General features: G+C 38.3%; 1 protein-coding gene across 5 annotated transcripts in view; it reads left to right on the plus strand.

Annotated features, from left to right (window-relative positions):
- Nucleotides 1–1470: 1470 nt before the first annotated feature.
- Nucleotides 1471–23270, plus strand: part of LOC123984629 (metabotropic glutamate receptor 8-like) — a 185794-nt gene continuing 163994 nt past the window's right edge. For 3 of the 5 annotated variants that reach the window (XM_046071614.1, XM_046071617.1, XM_046071613.1), the window contains exons 1-3: nt 1471–1692; nt 4436–4576; nt 4816–4925. In XM_046071614.1, the coding sequence (XP_045927570.1) occupies nt 1519–1692; nt 4436–4576; nt 4816–4925 (425 nt within the window). In that variant the 5' untranslated portion in view covers nt 1471–1518. Of the gene's footprint in view, nt 1693–4435; nt 4577–4815; nt 4926–9391; nt 10215–23270 lie in introns of those variants that run through there. The other 2 variants (XM_046071616.1, XM_046071618.1) reach the window with 2 other exon arrangements.

The following is a 23270-nucleotide window of genomic DNA, read 5'->3' on the forward strand; positions in this document are numbered from 1 at the left end:
ATATAATTTTTTCTGTAGTGGATATATACATACTGTATATAAATATGTATGTTTTGGTGTAAATACATGTACTAGCAAAGTGTAAAGAATGTGTTAAGGCAAGGCCAATTTGATGATTATTAATGAGTAGTGGTGAAAGGGTAGGATTAAATAAGTTTATGCTTCTTCCTATTCCTTTTCAGACATGTTAAGTTGATATCGTGTATATATATATATATATATATTCTGTTAGCTTTTACTGTATTATTATTATTATTATTGTTATTATTAGGGATTTTTTACTTTACACTTCCAAAATAAAGCCTTCATTCATTCATTCATTCATTCTTTTTATTGAGCAATGGGTAACACTTTCTATGAAGGTCATCGCTATAATGACTTATGCATATATTTATAACACGATATAATGTGTCCATAAGACATTATAACAATTGTTATAATCACTTACAAAACATGCATAAGTTCATAACGTATTATCACCTTTTGATTTAATGTTTTATAACTGATAGTAATACCAGTTTATATCAATGTGCGGCAAGAATCTCCAACCATGTTCAATAACACATTATAACCAACGACTCTGCCTCCTTATGAATACACTTTAGTCACAATTTAGAATTAGTGATATAAAATGGAATAACAGCTTATAGTAATGTTTAAAGTTATATAGCATGTCTTTGTTTGCTTTAAGTAAAGTGTTAAATTATCTATCCCTGTATAATATATTACAGGTGGACATACCGGTAATACCATATGAACTAATTATAAGACCTCATAACACGTAATTGTTTGCTTTAAGTAAAGTGACACATTTTGCGCAGGAAAACAACTTTTATTTATGTTTCTTCACTTTATGAACAATCTGTATGAATTTTGAACATTTTGCAGTTTAGCACAAAAACACAACATAATTACATCAAGGACACCCATTCTCAGGGTGGTGAAAGATCGCTCAAGAGAAGACCTGTTGCCAACCAACATCATGTAAGAAGAGGCTCAGATGTTGTCACAAATGAATGGCGAGCCTATGGACAGGCCCTAACAGATGCAGTGGACAATTAAAGACAACCACTTCACAAAACGTAGCCTATTAAAAGACAAAATTGAAATGGGAATTGGGAATACTGTTAGCTAGCGCTAACTGCCTTCACTTTTCCACCAGTTGCGGAAACAACAGACTTAAGGGACACACTGTGACCTACACTGCACATGTCTGCCTGACTGACAACTTACAATGTAACTTCTATATTTTCCTCCGCTAACTTTCACCGTCACGTTCTGCTGCTCGCTCTCTCTCATTCATAATCAAATCATAATCAGTTCCACGTCCGCATCGCAAGTAAGTATACTATACTGTGCTATACCATAATGTTCACGGAACGCAATTGGCGGAACCTTCAGAACTGCGGAAGTGCAGCGCCCGGACAGTCGCAGGTGTGCACATAACAGAAACCCGTGATCTCTCTTACTGGTCTGAGACCAGTGCTTTGTTCGACGCATTTCACCGCTGCTGAATGAATGACCACACTACTAAAATTTCACACAGTCATCAATATGACTGTGACATTGATTTTCACTTGCACACCGTGCAGCAACACTCATCGCTGTTTTGGTTCCTGTGTGCAAAGTGAGTGTGTGTGCCAGCGAAAGAGAGAGAGCGAGCAGCAGAACGGGGATAACGCGACGGTGAAAGTTAGCGGAGGAAAATATTATATATATATTTATATTATATATATAAAGTAACTTAGTAAGTTGTCAGTCTGGCAGACATGTGCAGTGTAGGTCACAGTGTGTCCGTTAAGTCTGTTGTTTCCGTAACTGCTGGAAAAGTGAAGGCGGTTAGCGCTAGCTAACAGATCCTGGTCTGTAAAGCACGGTTTTGGCTGCAGTGTAACGTTAGCTAAATTAGTAACGGAGTAATGTTAATTAGTTGCGTGTCATTACTACATAACTTGTTGAGGAATGAGAACACCAGTTTGAAGCTAAACTGGTGTCCTGTACACATACTGTACATCCTGCTAGTTAAGTTATATTTCAGCGTCCAGAGGAGTCTGACAACTGCTTGTTAAAGGAAGGACGCTGGTGACCCCAAAGGAGGTGCGGCTACTAAAGTAAATCAGGGATGTAAACTAGTCCTTTTAAGCAATTGAGGAGACATTTCTTTTGAATTTTAATGTGTAAACGAAATGCTTAGTAATTATCCAGAATTTACACAGAAAAATAAATGCATCAACATGGATCGCAGCCCTCTGAATTGTAATCAAATCGAATCGTGATGTGCCAAGAGATTCTCATCCCTACTGCCCAAACAGTATTCCCATTCAATTACTTTAAAATGTCTTTTAATAGGCTACGTTTTGTGAAGTGGTTGTCTTTAATTGTCCACTGCATCTGTTAGGGCCTGTCCATAGGCTCGCCATTCATTTGTGACAACATCTGAGCCTCTTCTTACATGATGTTGGTCGGCAACAGGTCTTCTCTTGAGCGATCTTTCACCACCCTGAGAAAGGGTGTCCTTGATGTAATTATGTTGTGTTTTTGTGCTAAACTGCAAAATGTTCAAAATTCATACAGATTGTTCATAAAGTGAAGAAACATAAATAAAAGTTGTTTTCCTGCGCAAAATGTGTCACTTTACTTAAAGCAAACAATTACGTGTTATAAGGTCTTATAATTAGTTCATATGGTATTACCGGTATGTCCACCTGTAATATATTATACAGGGATAGATAATTTAACACTTTACTTAAAGCAAACAAAGACATGCTATATAACTTTAAACATTACTATAAGCTATTATTCCATTTTATATCACTAATTCTAAATTGTGACTAAAGTGTATTCATAAGGAGGCAGAGTCTGTGGTTATAATGTGTTATGGAACGTGGTCGGAGATTCTTGCCGCACATTGATATAAACTGGTATTACTATCAGTTATAAAACATTAAATCAAAAGTTTATAATACGTTATAAACTTTGCTATAGCACCTACTGCATGTTTGTAAGTGATTATAACAACTGTTATAATGTCTTATGGACGCATTATATCGTGTTATAAATATATGCATAAGTCATTATAGCGATGACCTTCATAGAAAGTGTTACCGAGCAATGTAATATAAAGGAAGTTAGTCTGGCTGTCCAAGGTGTGCATCCACTGCAGCATTACTTTCTCTGTTTTACTTTCTCCTCCTTGTCAAGGCTGTAGTTACCAGCACTGCCTCAATCAGTGTGTCTGTCCCATGTAGTTTGTCACTGTTTCTCTTTCTCATTTGAGTCACATTCCTCTTCATTTTTGCTCACTTGCCCCGTCCCATAACATGAATTTTTGTTCCATTTTTCTTCCCTCCCTTCCTTCTCTCGTCCATGCCTCTCTATGAAATTCCCTTCCAGGCTCTCCATTCCTGCTTTTCTTTCCCATATTTTCATCCATCCCACCCCCCCTTCCTCTATCTGTCTCTTTCTATATACCGAAGACAGTGCTCTGCCTGATAAGCACCATGTCTTGAGAGCTTGTCAGCTGTGTCAGGTCTGTCCTCCTCCAAACTACACTCTGAAACTCACTAAGGACCTGAGGACTAGTGCTCAGTCCACTGTAGTGTGTATATGTGACTCTGCCTGACCGTTTCATTATAGCTGTCCTCCAACTTGGCAACATCAGTGTGGTCTAATAAAATAGTATAATTAAGTAGGGTGCACATAACAACAATGACTGTCTGCTTCTAGTGCATGTCATCATATCTGTACTTCAGTCCACTGACTATATACCCTTTCACTAGTGTCTGCCATCTTCCATCCAATGTACAGGACAGTATCTGTCTGCCTGTCTGTCTGTTTGACAATGCAGATCCAGTCATGTAACTCACTCTCAATAGCATAAATACAGAAATGCACAGATTCTTTGGGGGGAGAGAAACTGTACTTCACCTACAGCTCAATCTCTGTAAAATACTTTTTTCTATTGCTAAAGGGTGTCAAGTCCGCCAAACTTCATCCGAACTCTTAGAAAAACCCATCTGAAAGTCAGTTTAGTGTAACTTCTGTCACTATCAACCTGCCTGATGCAATAAACCACACCCAGCTGGTGTTTCACATTGCCAAAAAATGGTAAGAATCATTTCACATTTGTCGACAAAGAGGCTCTGCAGCACACGGGTAATTATGCAACTTAATTGGTGCGATCATTTCATATACCATTTGATCTACCTGCCTGCATGTCACTGTAGCTGTCACTACACAAATTGTCTGCAAAATTTGCTCTTGTTAGACCATCTTGTACTTCCTGTCATCCCATTCTTCCCATCTGTCCTTCCTCTCTTTATGTAATCAGACATATTCTGTAGTTGGACGATTGCACAGACTATCTCTGACAACTTGAAATGTGATAAATGACTGTCTCTCTCTCTCTCTTTCTCTCTGTGTGTCTCTCTCCTAGATGTACATCCAAACTACCACCCTGACCATCTCTCTCAGCCTGTCTGCCTCCGTGTCTCTGGGGATGCTCTACATGCCCAAGGTCTACATCATCCTCTTCCACCCCGAGCAGAACGTACCTAAACGAAAACGCAGCTTCAAGGTGAGGTGGATGTGCAGTGAAACACTTGAGTCCCACATATCTTAATTAGTTTGATTTGATGCTTTGCCTGATGTTAATTATGATGTATGCTGATGAAATGAGGATATTAAATCTGACAATACAATATGTGGAATTACATTAAACTAAAGAGGGAAACCGGACATTGCGTAGATTCATACGATGCTAAAAGTACTCATTTCCAATCAACTGTGTGCAAATGTAAACGTATGATGATACAGGCAATCGTGACGGCTGCTGCAATGTCGGGAAAACTGAGCCAGAAGGGAGGAGACCGGCCCAACGGAGAGGTGAAGACTGAACTATGTGAGAGCATGGAGACCAACAGTGAGTAAGAGAACACAAAGTTTTATAATTATACATATAATAAACCATGTAAAACGATATCATCAGACCCTTTCTATTATAGAAATCCACAAAGATCAAGGCTAAAGTGTGCAAGAGCTATCAGGCCAATGATGAGTAAGACATGTTTAATTAAAGTTTAATAATGGGTTTTGAAAATTAATTTAAAAAATACACGTGCGGTATGTTATATACAATAATGTATATAATTAACAGTACATGGACAATTAGAGCATGCTCTATATAAAGCTGGGGTAGACCCTGTGACTCACTGGAGTGCTCAATTTAAGAGGAGGGAAACAGTCATTAGTTTGAACGCAGCAACGATAGATAAAAACAGATATAATAGCAACAATACATAAAAGCATATATAATATACATGCACAATAATACACACAAACATACACACTCAGAAAGAGAAGTAAAACTGAATAAAGAATAGGAAACACTTCTTATGGTGCACTCTAATAGCTGTCATGTGAAGTTATTTAGTCTTTCAATAAAGTAGTTTATCTTATCCTCCTAGGAATTGGGTAACATTTGTATATTCACGTTAATTGCATGATGGAATAGCACCATACAAACAAAAACAAACCCTTGTGCACATTTATGCTTAAATATACATTTTGCATGAAGTTTTTTGTTTTGCTTAAACAAAGTAAAACTATCATTTCAACATAGCTGCAACAGTGACAGTTTGGTGAATGTTTTCTGAGCTCTGACAGTGAAGCACCGGTACATACACACAGCTCTATTTTGTGTTGAGCTGCTTCTCCTGTGTCAGCAATCTGCAGATGAAATGACAGGAGTGTGTGTGAACTTGCATGTGTGCCTCAGTGTGTGTGTGATTAGCCGTGAGTGTGTATGTGTGCCCGCATGTTTTTGTAGGAGGTTCTATCAATCTATAAATGTCACTGGATTCATATTTAATGTAAGTGGATTTGTGTGTCCTTTGGGGTGTGTGTGTGTGTGTCAGTGGTGTTTGTACACAGGACGTAATCTGTGCATGTGTTTCTGAACAGTCTGTGAATACTGTATGCAGCGGTATAATAGATTTCAGACCTGTGAAGGCAAACCATGTTATCCTGTCAGCAATTTATTAGCATCAGTGAAGGAAGCAGGTCACAGTTCATTAATTTAGCCAATAGTTAAAGTGCTTAGTACATCACTTTGGGAAAAGTTTGCAAATGAATAAGTTCCATGGCAACAATTTATTTATACATAATTTTAACAGTGACAGGCAGATGGCAGGTTTAAGGGACGGACATTTTGTTCAAGAGTGCTCTTCAGAAAAGGTCAATAAAAAGCTTAGGACATTTTTCTTTTCTTTTCATATTTTCTTTGAGATACATATATACAGTATGTATATATAGATATAATAAAAATATATAGACATTTTTCAATCTTCTAGCAGTGTGTTGCTCAAAGACAGGAATAATAAAAGGGCTGTATGAAAGCATCAGAGTATAACAATGGTGTAGTTAGAGGCCTGTGGTTGCTGCAAAAACATTGACATTTACCATGAAACGCTCGAGGGGACACAAGACATAATGGGTTTGACAAAGAGCCCCAACAACACAGGTGGACTGTGGATGTGACACTGTTACGTGACCATCTGTAGCCTAATCTGTTCTCAACTGCTCTTCTGTTTCTTTGCCTTCCCCTACCATTTCTCCAATCTGTCTCTTCTGTTTAATTTCTTTTTCTTTTCCTCCCACCTCACACCATCTTCTTTACTTCTTTCCATCTTCCAACCCCTTCATATTCACGCAGCTTCATCAACTAAGACGACATATGTCAGCTACAGCAATCATGCCATTTAAAGGGACCACAGAAGATGAAGAAAGGGGATTGGACAGGAGAGGGGGGCGTGCCTTGGGGCAGCGCCAATTGAAAGAAGGAGCCGTCGTTCTTAGCCTATTGGCCGAAGAACTGGCGGACAGGCGAGAGCGCCCAATGGAATCCAAGCATGAGACATTTTGTATTGTTCCACATCAAACCACAGAGAGGTGGAACCACATAAACAGCCAGTCAGTGTGCCTGCTTTCCCGCTGCTCACAGCTCATTGGTCCTACCATGAACTTACCTGTTTTAAAAAAGAGACAACATGAAAAAAGTGACATACCATAGGACACTGCGGTGGACCGAGTAACTATTAAAACCTAAAAAAAATAAAAAAAATAAAAACTACAAAAAAAAAATCATGAAAATGAAAAGAAAAAGAAAATAACTCAGAACCCATGTAGACATTATATCTAAAAGGGCAGAGGTGGGGCTGGGAAAGAGATTTAACAGATTACATTTTAAAAGATATTTAAAAAGAGAAATGTAAGAGAAAATCTATGAGACTCAAACATGTTTGTTGTTATTCTCTACTTGTAAGTATTTTTGTGGTTGTGACGATTTTTTCATTCTTGTCTCACCGTTGTCTGATGGATCGCCCTTGCTTAATGAGATGAGTGTGTTTCCTCCTGCTGTCTTGGCTAACCGGGTTGTAGCCTTGGGTTGTGAACCTGTAAAATGCCATGGTTGAAGCATGCCAATTTTTATACAAAAAGAAGATTTATTTATAATAAAGGAATGTTTTGCAAATGTGTAGATTGGTGGTTGTTTGTAAGTCTGTAGTTTTGAGGGTGATCACTTTACAAAAACATTTTAAGGTCCAGTCCTAAATTATCTGTAGATAAATGGACGGATAACAGAGGGATTATAGCAATGCGTCATCCATTCAAATGTCAGCATTACATCACATACAAATGAATGCTGTATCATGCTTAAAACATATAGATGTAGACACAGAATTGATTAGTGATCATGCTTTCAGCATATTACTGTGTGGTTTTTCCATTCCCCCCGACTTTTATCCAGACAGAGAAATATCTCAACTATTGGATTGATTTCCATGAATATTCATAAAGACATTCATGGTTACCAAAGAACTGGTCTTAATGACTTTGGTGATCCCCTGAGTTTTCCTTTAGTGCTACCATGAGGTTGACATTTGAGTGCAATGGCTCGACAACTATTAGATATATTGCCATAAAATGTAACCAATATAACCAATATTTATGTCCCTGTCAGGATTAATTTTAATAACTTGATCCCCTGATTTTTAATCTAGCACCATCATCAGATCAAAAGCCAGTCAGGTAATTTGCCCAATACTTGAGTTTATGACCAAATACTAGCAAAACTAATGACATTCCCATCAGCCTCAGCTGTACTTTAGCGAATGTCAGCCTGCTAACAATCTAAAATAAGATGATAAATGGTACACTTGCATTGTCATTTTCAGCACCATTTTGCTCAAAGCACCACTGTTTGACCTCTGCATGTCTGGAGATCAAATCAAAGCACAGTAAAGCATTAACAGTCGAGGTCAAATCAATGGTTTGGAACCTAATCTTTACATTACTTAAATTTAGTGTTGGGCAACAATTAAAATTTTTAATCGCGATTAATCACATGATTTTCTTGGGATTAATCGCGATTAATCACATTGTTACGTGTAAAATTCTAAAGTAGTGTATTGCACACTTTTAATTTAAATGTACTGCTATATACACAAGTGTAATAACATGTGGTTTGCAAACACTTTAAACAAATAAGGTGCTTTTTACCAATAGTATTCCCTTTACACATTAGCAATAAAATATTTCTTGTAAATCTCAACTTAAACATTAATGTATTCAAATCAAATATTAAACCAAAGCTATTTGACACTGCCAGGGCATTACCTTTTATCTAGCTTGTTAAAACAAGATACCATCAGAGTCCAATTTTCTTTTTTTTTCTCAACAGGTATCAGCATCAGGTATCTTTTATCAGGGCGCAGCAGAAACAGTGTTCAGTAGCGTTGGGATGATGGGGGTGTAGCGGGGTCGGTGCGTGTGTTCACTCGCACAGACTTCACTCGGTTAAAAACTTGATGATGTTACAAGTAGCGGTGGATATTTTACAAGCACAGACCAGGTAACGTAAAGCACCATTGAACACAGGGTGCAGATGTTGGTTTGGGTTGTTTGAGTTGTTTGATAGGCTGCGTCATTAACAAGCAAGCAGCTCACCTGCTGTCGTGATAACGAGCAAGGGACTTTCAAACTAATAATAATAAAATAAAAACGGCGTTAACGTGCGATAAAATTATTGTCGGTGTAAATTAATTATTGCCTTAACACGATAATAATGCGTTAACGTGCCCAGCCCTACTTAAATTACATTTCTGCATGAAAGAACAGTATATACATATACTACTCTGACAGAACAGCAAGACTGTTCCTTTCTCTGCTCCAACATTTTTTAAAAATCTCATTAATACTATATTTTAGCAAATCCCTTGGTTACATCTGTCAGAAAAAAATCTCTTTCCAAGTTTGATTTTAGCACAATTTGTTCTTATATGTTATTTATTTCCATTAAATGCTCTTGGGTCTCTTCTGCCCTCCTCCTCAGCCGTCCCTCGGACTCTCTTGGCCCCAGCAACTGCTGATCTCCCCACAGATGAAATGTTGATGGGAGAAATCTGCCAGACAGAAGGCCTGCAGGGAGCCTATGAGAGTGAATGAGATAGAAACAGATATATATTAGAGCAGAGTGGACAGAATTCCCCTCTCTGTACACCTGCAACCACCGGCAAGATGTCCAACCTACAAAAATACGTGAGAGCTAAAAAAGAAACAGTCAGCTGCATCAGTGAATACATTCTTGATGGAGAGGAACAATCAATAATGCTGGAGGCAAAGTGAAAGGACAAATCACACCATTTATGGGAGGATGGTGTGCCCTACACCTACAAGTCAGAAGAAAAGGTGTGAATTCTGTAAATGTGTGTTCTTATACTTTTTGTTATATTTTAGCACACTCTCCTGAAATGTTCCCTTGGTGATGAGGTTGGCGTGTAGGCAAAATAGTAAATATAAACCCAGAAGAAATGGCCTTGTTCCATCAGCATTAAATCACAGCAAAGATTTCTGCAGCTGGCCTTTTATGTTTTTTTCTACAGCCAAATCCCAAATGTCCTTAATCAAAACACTCCTATCTGCTTATTCACTGGAAGATGCTCAGGAAATATTTGAAGCATGTTTCATGACCCTGATCTCCATGGAACTTGTTTGTAAGCCAAATGCTAACTTTTACAGACAGACATGTTGCCAGCGAACAGTAGTGTTAGTTCTCGTGTGTACGCTTTGTCAACAGAGTACTCGTGCCTATTTTACTGTCAAGTGTATATAATTTGTACAGCTTATAGCAACTTCTGGCACAAAGCTCCATAGCATCCTAGACTTCACATATCACCTAAAACTTTAAATCCACTTTAAGTCCACAGATGATTGTGTATTTTATGGATGTAGCATGTCTACTTATGTTTTTAATAAACTTATGAGAATTAATACAAAATTATTTTAATATTCAGAGAATATTAATTCATAAATCTCTCGTTTCGCGGGGCACCACCGGAGATTTAATTCGCTTTTTAATAATTATATAATTATTCACTAGTGAGCAGTTAATGATCAGTTAATAATCGCTCAATTATCTTAATCATCTATCAATCAGTCAGTCTCATATCGAAGGGGTAAATTCTCGTGGCAGGGACTTGGAGTTAAGCAATACACACACACAATTCCTGTGATTATGGTGATATTTATTATCGCTCAGGTGGATGCGGTTAAATATACATCAAAGAAATAAATAATGGCTAAACAATGAGAATGTGGAGTTCTATTGTGGGAAGAATTTGATTCATATGGGCAGCTAATGAACGCAAGCTATGAGTTTTAATGGTTAAAGATACTGGATTAACAGACTATTGGACATCACTGATGACAGAATGCTGCTTGTCGTTTCTCCCAGCCGGGTTGCTGGTCGGCGGCCTCACGCTGGCGGAGTTCCGTGCGTTCTCGGTTAGGACAGCTTAAAGCCGTCGGCCGGTCGTTTTCTCTGCCAGGGAATTGCTCCGGAGGTCCGTCTTGGTCGGCTTATTGAAGAAACTTGTAGTGGGGGCCATTACAACCCTGGCTTGGGTTAAAGGTTTGGTCGTCCTTTGTTACTGCTGGCGGGCCCACGTGACTGGGTCCGGCTTCGGTGGGTGCAGTGTAAGTTAGCTCAACGAATAAAGCTTAAAAAGAACTTGGTCATTCTTGAATTAAAATAGTGTAACTTAACGGTGTGATAACTTTAACAAACAAAACCAAAGAAAATAAAAAGCAAGTAAGTTGTTGGAAACAAGGGAAAAGCCGAAGTCGCGGAGCTTCGCGTGTGTGGCTTGAAACGAACAAAGAGCCTTCGCTGCGCCGGGTCGAACTTCTTAGGGCGTTGCTGGGAGGGGAAGCACGCTGAGCACGTGCCGAAGTGCAGATGAAGAGGGCATGGACAAGAGAACAAGTAAACAAGTGAGTGAGCGAGTGAGCGTGTGTCGCTGCTTTTGTTTGTTGGGGTGTGGTTCCCAGAGAGCAGTCCTTTGTTCAACTCAACGCTTGTTTCCGGTTCCTGAGAGACTGTCTTTTCTTTTTAACTTTTATTTTATTTTTATTTGCGCGTAATGTAATCAAATATCTTCCCACAATCAAACCTTAATTGTCAAACTGGTATACCGTTCTTAGTTTTAAGCATTTGATAAAAGGGAAAACAATTGTCAGCAGTTAAACCTTAAGGTTAGCATTTCCTAGGAATCACATCGGATGAGAGGAACTTAACTAGCTTCATGGATAATATTGGTTGTTACACGTTCTTAGTTAGAGAATATAAGCAAGTTACACGAATGGCATCAGATTATGAACAGGTAAATACAGAGTGACATTTATACATTAAACGGCATTTCAGAATGATGGCATGCAATACTTATTTTGTCCACTTGGGGGAGCTCTGGTTCCATGACGATAGCTTTGATTATTCTTTAAACAACCCTTTGCTCCGGAGCTGGGGAATTTAGTTATTTAACATTAAATTCGAGCTAGAAAATTAATCTAGTATAGGATGACATTTCTTTATCATCATTTCTAAAGGAAGTGTCAAAGTGTTGGGAACAAAGCATTGGTTACAACATAAAATGAAGAAATGTCAGGGATCCTTGCTGAAAATTAAAACACTGCAAAATTTACTTATTTAGATTCTTCTTTTCAACAACAAATATCAACAACAACATGGTAACATAACTACTTACCTAAGAGGTAAACGCCACTACTAACTTAGCAAGGATTATTATTTAACAGAACAAAACACAGTTTATAATGAAACATTTGTTAGCTCAAGAAGGTAGGAGTTGTTCATGTCACCCCTTTCGCAATCCTGGCTTATCACATTTGCACATCAGCTAAAAGAAGAGAAGGGATTGGTGTGTTATGGCTCAACCATTCTGTTGGACCACCCCCCTTTGCTGTCTCCAGTGAGACCTTTACGGCGAGAGGGGTTCACTAAGGCTCTTTGAATACACAGTCCTTAAGCGATGCATGTCTGATTGAGTCTCTGCAGATCCTTACCACAGACCCCAGGCGATGTCTCTAGTTTTTGCATGTCAAAAGGCCAACTCAAGGGGATGAAAACCCCCACCCCCCACCCCCCTTTTTGGCATTATCTGACCTCACCTCCCTTTTGAGGGGAGAGGCTGGTTGGTCCCACTACAACATTTATGTGTAATATCAATAAGATGTAAAGACATAATGTCCATTGTAATAAAAGAATTGGAGCCGGGGAGAGGGGGAAAGAATATTCAAGATTACTGTGGGAGACTTACGGGAAACTAACAATCATAAATCTACAGGTTAAAAACTTGAATAAATTCTCTGACATTGCATTCATGCGTTTATGAGAGAAACTCATAAATGAAAAAAATAGTGTTTTTTTTTTTTAAGGAACCACATCACTTCACTTTGCGAGGCTGCCGTGTATTATGCATGCAGTGGAAAATTATATAAGACTTTACAATCGGATTTAGCGGTGAGGAAATAGGTGAGTTTAGCCCACAATCACCATATTATCATGCACCTAAGAGATTTTGCCGTGGGTTGGGCGTATTCAGAAGAAAACACGAGAGTGATTTAGATTTTTGTGACTTTAATTTAAGGGAATTTACGATTTTTGTTCTTGTAAATTTGACACTTTCATCTAGGATTTTTTTTCTCGATTTATTAACCCCTACCCTGGCTCCCTACTTTTGGACATGTAAAATAGTCAATCCAAATATGTGAATATGGGCTGAAAGGATTCATTGAGTAAATCGATTAATTTGATTACTAAAAAGCATTGACGCAAATTCTTTGCACCAATGCTTCCATACTTCCAATCGATATTTAATTTGTAGCACACTGTCTCAGATCGCGCTTATGCTGTGTGAACACAACGTGATTATGATGGTGCTGTTTGCAAAGTGGAGGAAGAGAGACAAAATAGTGAGGGACAAAGAAGAAAGTATGGGATTATTTCAAGCTAAAAAGAAAACAATTCTGTAATGTTATAGTCCGTCCACCGTAAAACAAAACTTATATGGCCTACTGCAACAACACAAAGGCGTAATGTTACAGTCTGGCCCAATAACGTCCGGCTGCAGACTGTAGCAGCACTTACACCACACCCCTCGCTCATGCAGCGCCCCTCACGGTACAGTCTGTAATTTATGGTCAGTACTGCACATGCGCATACTTATTCCCGCCCAATTTGTACCACGCATGTGTGGACATTGTAGTTGACAGAAGCCCGTGATTTAAAGAAAAAAATTACTTACAACACAATATTATAAAACTACACAGGGAATTATAGTATTAGCACAAAGACTGAAATTAAAAAGTCTCTTGCTCAATTTGTTTTTGTTTCCGCAAGCTAAATGTTAAAGTGATCTGGGAAAGTATAATAAGTGATTCAAGTAGTGCAATATGAATTATTTTGTCTTGTCAATAGGCCTACTACTATTGACATGAAAAAATATATTAACTTCCATTAATACCACATAAACATTTTGGTAACACTTTCTATGAAGGTCATCGCTATAATGACTTATGCATATATTTATAACGCGATATAATGCGTCCATAAGACATTATAACATTGTTATAATCACTTACAAACATGCATTAGGCGCTATAGCAAAGTTCATAACGTATTATGAACTTTTGATTTAGTTTTTTATAACTAATAGTAATACCAGTTTATATCAATGTGTGGCAAGAATCTCCGACCATGTTCCATAACACATTATAACCACAGACTCTGCCTCCTTATGAATACACTTTAGTCACCATTTACAATTAGTGATATAAAATGGAATAATAGCTTATAGTAATGTTTAAAGTTATATAGCACGTCTTTGTTTGCTTTAAGTAAAGTGTTAAATTATCTATCCCTGTATAATATATTACAGGTGGACATAATACTATATGAACTAATTATAAGACCTTGATGTTCCACTTAAAACCACAAATGGCTGTGCAACATTTCATAGTAATACATCAAAGACAGACAGATATTGCTTGCTACCATGACTTAAATAAACGATAAGCTTGTGTGATACATCTTAAATGTATTTCTCTTATTGTTGCAGTTAATTGGCCAAACGTAGATGGTATAGCTTAATAGAAATACAAAATCCAGCATAAAGATAAACTGTAGCAGCAATAGATCAGCATGCAGCCAGATGTTGCATTTGGATTAAGCAACTCTAATCTTTTCATGCGTGGAGAAAGTATCTTGCTTGCTTGTGCTATCACTGTGGCACTCTATACTTTACTTGAAGTTATCATTTCACTCATCTAAAGTCACTCTGGGAATTGTAGGAAATCCCTATCCGAAGCAGATGTCGGAAACTCCAGTTTGCAGTTGATTCATGTAAACAAAGGCTGGATTAGCTGTCTTAACAAATGTGATGAAATGGATCAAGGGCTGCGTCCTTTGACACGTTTGTCATCACACATGTAAATCTGACTGAGAGTCAATCAGTGTTTCCAGAAAGAAACCAGATGGTGGATGTTTTGACCTCATTGTCACTTAGTCAGTGAGTGATACAGCTGGCTCTTGGACAGGGTAGACTTGTTGTGATTAATTGGCAGTGAATCAGACAAAAGTGACAGAACACAGGTGTGGAAGATTCATAATAAGCCAAACATAACCCATTTAAAAACAGCTGATTTGATTAAACTTTATGTAATTACATTTAATTGAAGAGGCCATTAGAGTCTTGAGAGAATTATGACATGCTGCTGTATAGTGAAAGGTAATACTTTATGTGACAACTTTGATGATAGGGCCTGACAAAGGTGCTGGCCAATATGACATTTCAAGGGTTCTTATGTATAAAATCTCCTGTGACCAAAGTTAATTTTAAGAATCATGTAGTTATTTTAAAACACCCACCGTGACATGCAAATAATTTTATCTCTATGGTCATTTTTGACTAGATGTAAGTGAAATTTCTGCTGGTAATTTTAGGTCAGGTTGCATCAGGTGTGAATGCACATCCCCCTGAGCCCAAACTCAGCTGTGAAGCACAGCTTGCCACGGGTGTAGGACCGCACACAGAGCACCCCGACCGTGTGCGCACTGTGCAGGAAACACAGTTGTGGCCAGTGTTGGGCAAGTTACTCACAAATTGCAATATATTACTAGTTACTTATTACTCCTTAAAAAAGTAATATTATTACTTTACTTATTACAGGGTGATAAAAGTAACTAGTTACGTTACTCGTTACATTGCTATATTAGCCTATTTTTCAGTGCTCTTTGGGCAGGTTTGTGCAACGGTGTTCACGAGAGAGAGAGAGAGAGGGAAAGAGGGAGCAAGTGAGCACGAGAAGGTGCTGCACAAATATATGCTCCTCTGTACAGCTCTTCAATCAAATATGATTTTAAATACGTCGTCAGCGTTGATAATTAATTAGGCTAATTATGGGAAACACTGCTTTCACTACCATCCCCTTCACCCCTCCAAACAAAGCAGTGTCCCCTAACTTTTTAACTCATAATTATCATATTCATAACAGCAGCAAGGAATATGGTTTTTACAAAACATATAACGTTTCATAATGCATCCGGCTGAAATAAAAAAATAAACCAAGTAAATCCCGACTTTTGAACTACTGTTTTTCTGCACATGTAGCCTGTTTATAAGCGGTATTCAGTAGTTACAAAACGTTATGTTAATGCCACTCTCTCCTGACGAGTCCAAGCATCAGTGACAGCAGCTGCCGGAGTTTCTTTCTGTAAGTTTCATGTTGCTGTTCCTCTTAAGCAGATCAGATGTAGAATTGTTCGCAGTTGAAAGCTTTTTGCTGTTTACAATAGATGACAATGTCCTTTGCATCTTATAGTGTGACACAATAATGGCAGTAGCTACTTACAGCTGTGGAAAGAACGCCTCTCTCCCTCGTTCTCCATTCTTCCTTTAGTTTTTGGCTATCAGCGGACATGAACAACAAAGTCCGGTGCCACTGACCTGCCGCACAGTTGTGCGTTTACGTCAAGGATGGTGCGTTTATTAACACAGCATTACTTGGATTAGTAATTTTAATAATATTACTGTAGAAAAATTTGTTACATTACTAGTTACTGGTAATATTATTACAGTAACGACCAGTGTTGGGCGTTATTTCCCAACACAGAAGATCTCTGGAGGTATAAGACCTCTTCAAGCCCATGTGTTGCTTGCTTGAGCAAGTTCTAAGCTGCCTAGATTACTTATACAAATAAATGTTTACAATTTTTGTCAATATGGAATTGCTACACCATGTAAGATTGGTTAGCTTCTCCACAATTCAATTGTTAAGTTAATTTTATGCAAACAATTCAGATGGTTAACGGTATGGTTAACGAGAGATGAAAACAAGTAATATTCACTTACATATACACTGGTTTAAATTAACAATTTGATATTAGCCTATTTCCCATCTTTGCTGAGCAAGAGTTCGTTGGTTTGTGGGCTGGCGTATTGGCCGATAGGGCACCGCCATGTTGATTGTTTGCAACCAGCGGCAACGGACGTGACCATATTTGGACGAGATGGTGGAGCTAACAGCAATGACAGTTTTGTCTAGCGAACACCACTCTTAAAACTAAATTAACTCACCAGACAAAGTGAACAGCCAACTCCTAATTCGCTGTTTCAACGGCTCTGGTTAAATCTACACAGTGCCATGTGTACAAGTCAATCTACCCTTGTTGACAGGTCGCCGTAGTAACAACTTGTCAATCATAGATAATCCTGCCCTGAAGCATACTCATGGTCTATTTTCCTCTAAATGGACCATAATTTACTAAATGAACATCATGTTGTATTGAAGAAGACATGAAATTAGCAATCGAGATCATAAACCCATTATGAAAGGGTTTTCTGAGGTAATAAATCAGGTGAGAAGTAGGGTCATTTTACCATTATTTCTAATGGAACCGGGCTTCTTTTTGCAACCAGAAGAGTCGCCCCCTGCTGGCCATTCAAAAGAATGCAGATTTAAGGGACTTATTATTCTGCGTTGGATTCGCTTCTCAGACCGGAAACTTCCTGGTTGGACATGGCATTCAAGGTTCAGTGCGTAAGTTTTAGTGGCATCTAGTGGTGACAGTTACGAATTGCAAATTAGCAGTTCACGATGCATTCACGTGCTCCTCGGGTATTCCCATTTCCTCGAGTTGTGAAGTGTTCTTCCGACTTCAGTGTGTGTTCATGTGCTCATAAGTCGGAATGTGGAATCAACATGGACGCTACCACAAAGATGTGTTGGATTAGCATTATCAGATCATAAAAACAACACGCAGACATCTAGTTCACCCAACATCGACAGCAAACTAAACGTTACCATTGCAAATTACATGTTTGTAAAATATATATATGCAATACATGATTTTGCATGAATCAAAGTTCTGTATACTTCCTTATGTCCCAGGAGCACTTTATTTCTCTTTTTGCTTCAGAAGACAAAAGAATTCTGATTATTCCGACACCACATAATGCACCACTCAGCCCTCCCTTTCCAAGTGCGCAGGAGAAGCTACTGTGGCTCTGTGGGCTCTTGTGCTGAATAATACATGTGGGCCTTCATTTGTCCAAATTTCTCTTTTCTTACTTCTAATCAAACTAATCAATTCTGCAATTACTAATACTAACGTTACTTGTTGTAACTTGTACTTGTTCTTGTTCTATTTCTTCTTTTGTACTTATTCAACATAGTGACAAAAGGCACTCTGTAGTGCCATTTGTCCATTTGGGCTACTGCAGAAACATGGCGGCGCAACATGGCGGCATCCATGTAAGAGGCCCCGTGGTGTATGTAAATAGAAGTGTCTCATTCTAAGGTAATAAAAACATAACAGTTCATTATATAAGGTTTTTAGACACCACTAAAAACATAGTTACTCAAATTAAATTCATTTCGGTCAAAAGTTCTCCTAAATATTACACACTGATCCTTTAATTGTAAGCCAGATGTACAACATTTATTAGTGTGAATTTGTCCCTGTTTTGAAGGGGACAATCCACTACAAACCTTTGTGTGCACTCAAACTTAAGTTCATTTGGGTTTTGTAGTTCAAGGTTGCTGAAGAAACATTTAAAATTCTAAAAAAGTTTTCGTTTTGTAATCATGCTATTTAAAATAGACACGACTATTCAGACTAATATTAATCAAAAAAAAATATTAACATTACATTTAATCAGGCACACTTGATCATAATGGTCACATAAATGATCCTAGGTCAACCCATATTCAAGGCATTATGGGGCACAGAGGAAAAGAAATATGGGTCTTTCTTCCATTTTCCCTAAGCTTTGAGTTTTGGGCTTTTTAAGGTGACCTGATTAGGCATTGGTCCTGTGGGACCTTGTTAGGTAAAAGAGAAGAGCACCTAATGACCATCTTGTTAAGGGAAAGCAATGGCTCACTGCTAGGCTGTAATGATGGACATCAGGCAGTTTCGACGGTAAAAACACTATTGCTGCATTTTTCTCAGTAAATTTTGGTTTGCTACAACGTGTAGACACTATTCGCTCATTTCGACTGCAAACTGTGGTGTAGGCAGTCTGCAGGACATCCTTTCCAACAGAGGCAGTAATCCACGTTGTCTCCAGCCCACTAATTCAATTAACAATCTCAGACTGTTGCCAGTATGGCCAATGAAACTGAAAACAGTGGGTGGCTGAAGAAAACTGCTCTTTTTGTGAAATCACACCTATTTCAAATTAAGTGTGTTTATGTTTGTGAGTGTGTGTTGCAAGAAAAAAGAGTCATTTAGACGATCCTGATCTGGGTTGTATTTATCAAGCATCTCAAAATCACTGTTTGGAATCACAGTTAAACTAGGATTGAAATACTTAATACTACCATAGAATTGTATTTATTAAGCTTCCTCATTTAAAGTCTCCTTTAAGGTTCATCGACACTACAGTTTACAGAACCAGTATTGTTCTTGTTTTGCAGTGTAGAGCTAGATAGTCCTAGTGTTAAGTGCTTTAGAAAGCTAGTTTGCTTGATGTGTTACGCCTATATTTGAGTTATTAGTTGATATTGAGTTTGACCATTCCCAATACTTTTACTCATGGTTTGTTTTGTTTTTTGTGTTTTTTTTGGAAAGACTGAAAAGACACCACTCTCCAACCTCTGCAGAGTATTGCTTTACTAGTGCCTCATGCACAACAATGTAAGGAAATCCAGAGCTTGACAGCCCTGCTGTTCTCAGTTACGGTGTATATGTCTGACAGTTGCTGTTCGGGTGAGGGGGGCTAGCGAACGCCGATTGAATAGTATTTTATTTGTCTGTGCAGTTATCCCAACCTGTTTTTTTCTGCATATTCTTCTACAAACATTAATGTTCCATGACAGTGTACATCTATAAACAGCTATACATCTATCTATATCTTTGAAGGAAGCCAAAGTTATCAGTTTGCCACTAATTTCACTACAGCACAGCAATAATTCTGGGTCCTCAAGATGACCTGTGGTTGGGTTTAATCAAAGTTTAAATTACTTTACTTGTTCTCTTTTCAGACACTTTATAATAGAATCGTATGGCTCCATGCAGATTTACTGTATAACTGTCTTCTATATCCTAAACCCTGAGCAGATAACCATGTAATCTGGAGTTTAGAGGAAGATTGTTTTGTATTGAATTTATTCATTTATTCAAATATAGTTTTTACTCAATTTGGCCCAAGGGGAAGCGTTTTTCATTGTATTTTTGTTTTGTTTTCTTCTCTATCTCCTTGCTAACAGGATTTACTGGCACTGGAGAATCAAAAATAGTTTCTCCAGAGAATGACAACTCTGATTTTTTATTTTCTTATTTCAAGTTCAATAGTATATTTAGTACAACACTGTGTGCATGCGGGTGCGTGTATGTCGGTGTGCACAATCATCTGAATTAAAGGAGTGGGGGAACAACAAGTTTAATTTCCAAGCTTCCAGGTTCTACAGTGGAAAGTGCAAACTTTCTCCTTACTACTCAACAGACACTCTGGCATCCCACAGACACACAAATTGTCTACATAAACACAGAAGTATTTGCAGATAGTCAGTCTATCCCTGAAGACTCAGAGCTCCAAGACATCACATATTCAGAAACATCAGCAAGTAGACAAATGCAGAATTTAAATTACATAGAGAATAATTGATATGCTTCGTTCTGGTTATTTGTGGCGATGACAGCGACAATCTCTGCCAATATCACAAACCCTCTGCCTTATTATTTTTTTAGTGTCCCATCATTTCACAGTTCACAATTTTCGCAGGTCGTTTTTTTGGACACGTAAATGCATCAATAGCCCTGTGGCGCTGTGTGTGGTGTTATGCACACTTCCAGTTGTTCCTATATGTGAGAATGTGTGCACTGTTGTATCTGTCAGTCCTCTCTGCATGTGTGTATGCGCATGTATAAACATACCCTGGTGAGGAGACGGGACACCTGGGAGAGACACCAGCGACAGAAATGTCTCACCTGTCAATCAAGCTTCCAACAGTGTCGTGTTGAAGAGGAGGAATCGGAAGAGGAGGAGGAAGAGGAATCTAAAATGCTTCCATCCCCTTAATGAGGAAGGCCTCCGTTTGGGAGTTAAGAGTGCTTAAGGAACGGAACAGTGATTTGAGAGGAGAAACAAAGAATGAAAAACAGCCTGTTTCTCTGTGTTTAAGGTTTCTCAGGCAGCATGCAAAACCTCCCAGTCGAGACTTTATCGTAATTAGCTCTGTCAGATGGCCTGTGCCAGGGGAAGCTATTACCTTAAATAGACTCACCAGTGATATGGATACTGGTTCTTACAGATGTTTGCATGCCTGTTGAAGATACAGCTGGCTGGTGCCGGAGTGGGCACTTTTCCCAGTTTTGTGAGTCCGATCACTGATGCAGAATTTAAATAGATAAATTGGGAGTTTTCAGCGAAACCAAGTATTGAACATAGAGCTCATGTTGTCACAAACTATAAACGAGCTGCATTAGAAATGAAAAAAATACATATACATATTTATAGAGGACATTGTTGCAGAGTAATCTAAACAATCAATGAAGAGTTCTGTAAGGATTTAACTGTGGATCACCTGTGTTGCTAACACACACCCTTTCGATCTATTAGATCTATCTATTAGAAGACTAAGTACTGTGTACCTGTGAGTCTTACACCTCATAGATTTCTATTAACCCCAGTTAATTACGCAGAATTGCAATGTACCGACTGGATTCTAACACCAAACAGTTAGGTTTAATGCTCATTTGTCCGGCATGCACAAAAATACAACCTTAAAGAGATTAAGTGCCCTGCAATGAGTTGTTCTCAGGATTGACTTGGTTAGTTAGAATAAGATAAGGTGTGGGGAATATGGTGTCGGTGTGTGACTGTCAGAGTAAGTGTCGTAAGAGTATACTGTCCCCGCAGGAACATATGCTGTTCCAAACTGTTCTGTGGCATGAGAAAGTGCAGTAAAAATAAGATGATTCAGGTCTGCCAGCTTTGAAACCTGACTCGCAGGATGTGCGACTCATCCAAATGGCTTTTACAGCCAATTGTGTTTTCTCCCTCACAGAGATGAGTCAAGCCAAAGTTAAGCAGTTTCCTTCATTTGCAAATTTTCTGCCAATTCCAACTCAAAAAAGTAGTCTGCAGTAGTTTTCCAGATGTTTTTGAAATCTAGAAATATTGCTGATTAATTTTACAGACATGTTTTTTTAGCTAGTCCTTTACATCGAGTCAGTTTTCTGGTAGAGTGTCATAAAATTAATTCAAGCTGTTTTGTTTTTTGTGGTACTCTATTCACTTTATTTCAAACTGTTTAGTTATGTTTAACCAGGAATTGTGTATGGAACAATGGTTTGAAATGTATGACATAATCAGGACATTGTTTGTACTACTACATCCAGCAACTTTCAGCTTGAAAAGTTTTTTGTTGTTGTTGTTTTTTGGTTAATAGGTCACGATTTCACTGCATTAATAATGTTTCTTTGGTTCAGAATACAGTTTGGTTTCCAGTGCACTTTATTCAATTCCTAAATGCTGAGTCTTTTCAAAACACCATCTGCTAACAGCACATAGGTTAGGACCCCTCCTGATCTCTCTTCTTAATATTCATGGGGAGATGTTCATGAATAAAGAATGCTAAAAGCCTTATTTATATGCAGAGGGAAATAAATAAGACCAAATTTGTGCTGCTCTCTGAGATTGTAGCTCCATGTGACAGGATTGGGCATTTATAGCTCACTTTGCTCTACTTTCAACAAAAGAGAAGAAAACATTTATCCTGATTTTCCAAAATTTTGCCTGTTTTTATATTGCTAATGTTCATGGATGTCAGACCTCAGTCAAACTCCATCCACATCCAGTGATATGCTTTCTTTTAAATAAAGCCAAAACCTGCATGTGACTAATAGAGTAGCATGAGCTAACACTGTAATTCCATGTCCTTCTCTTCTTGTATCATAACAGGACATCTGTTGCTGGGGGCAGATTATCTACACGACTCGAAGGTCACATGTTGTCAAGATTATGAGGTGCAAGGGTGAAGAGTCTGTGGCTAACACCTATAGGAGCTGCTGCCATGTTGACTCACAGCTGTGAATAGCTACTGTGCAGCCTGCGTGGTGTTAGCATCTGGCATATGGCTTGATAGAAGATAGCTGCCCTAAATCTTGTGAAGGGAGGCAGAGAAGAGGGAACTATAATTTTAGGAGTAAGAGAGGGAGGGAAGGTGGAGGAGGGTGTGGAGAAGAGGAGGAGAATAACTGGAAAGAGGATAAAAGGTAGAGAAAAGCAGGATAAAAGCTTAAACATTGAAAGGATTTCTGGCTGCAAAGATACATACTAAAACCTTACATCTGTTACTTTGACGCCCCTGTGTTTATTGCTGTCTACATGTGGCTTAATGCTTCCTGAAAG

The sequence above is a fragment of the Micropterus dolomieu genome, linkage group LG16 (assembly GCF_021292245.1).
Source record: "Micropterus dolomieu isolate WLL.071019.BEF.003 ecotype Adirondacks linkage group LG16, ASM2129224v1, whole genome shotgun sequence".
Taxonomy (NCBI): domain Eukaryota; kingdom Metazoa; phylum Chordata; class Actinopteri; order Centrarchiformes; family Centrarchidae; genus Micropterus; species Micropterus dolomieu.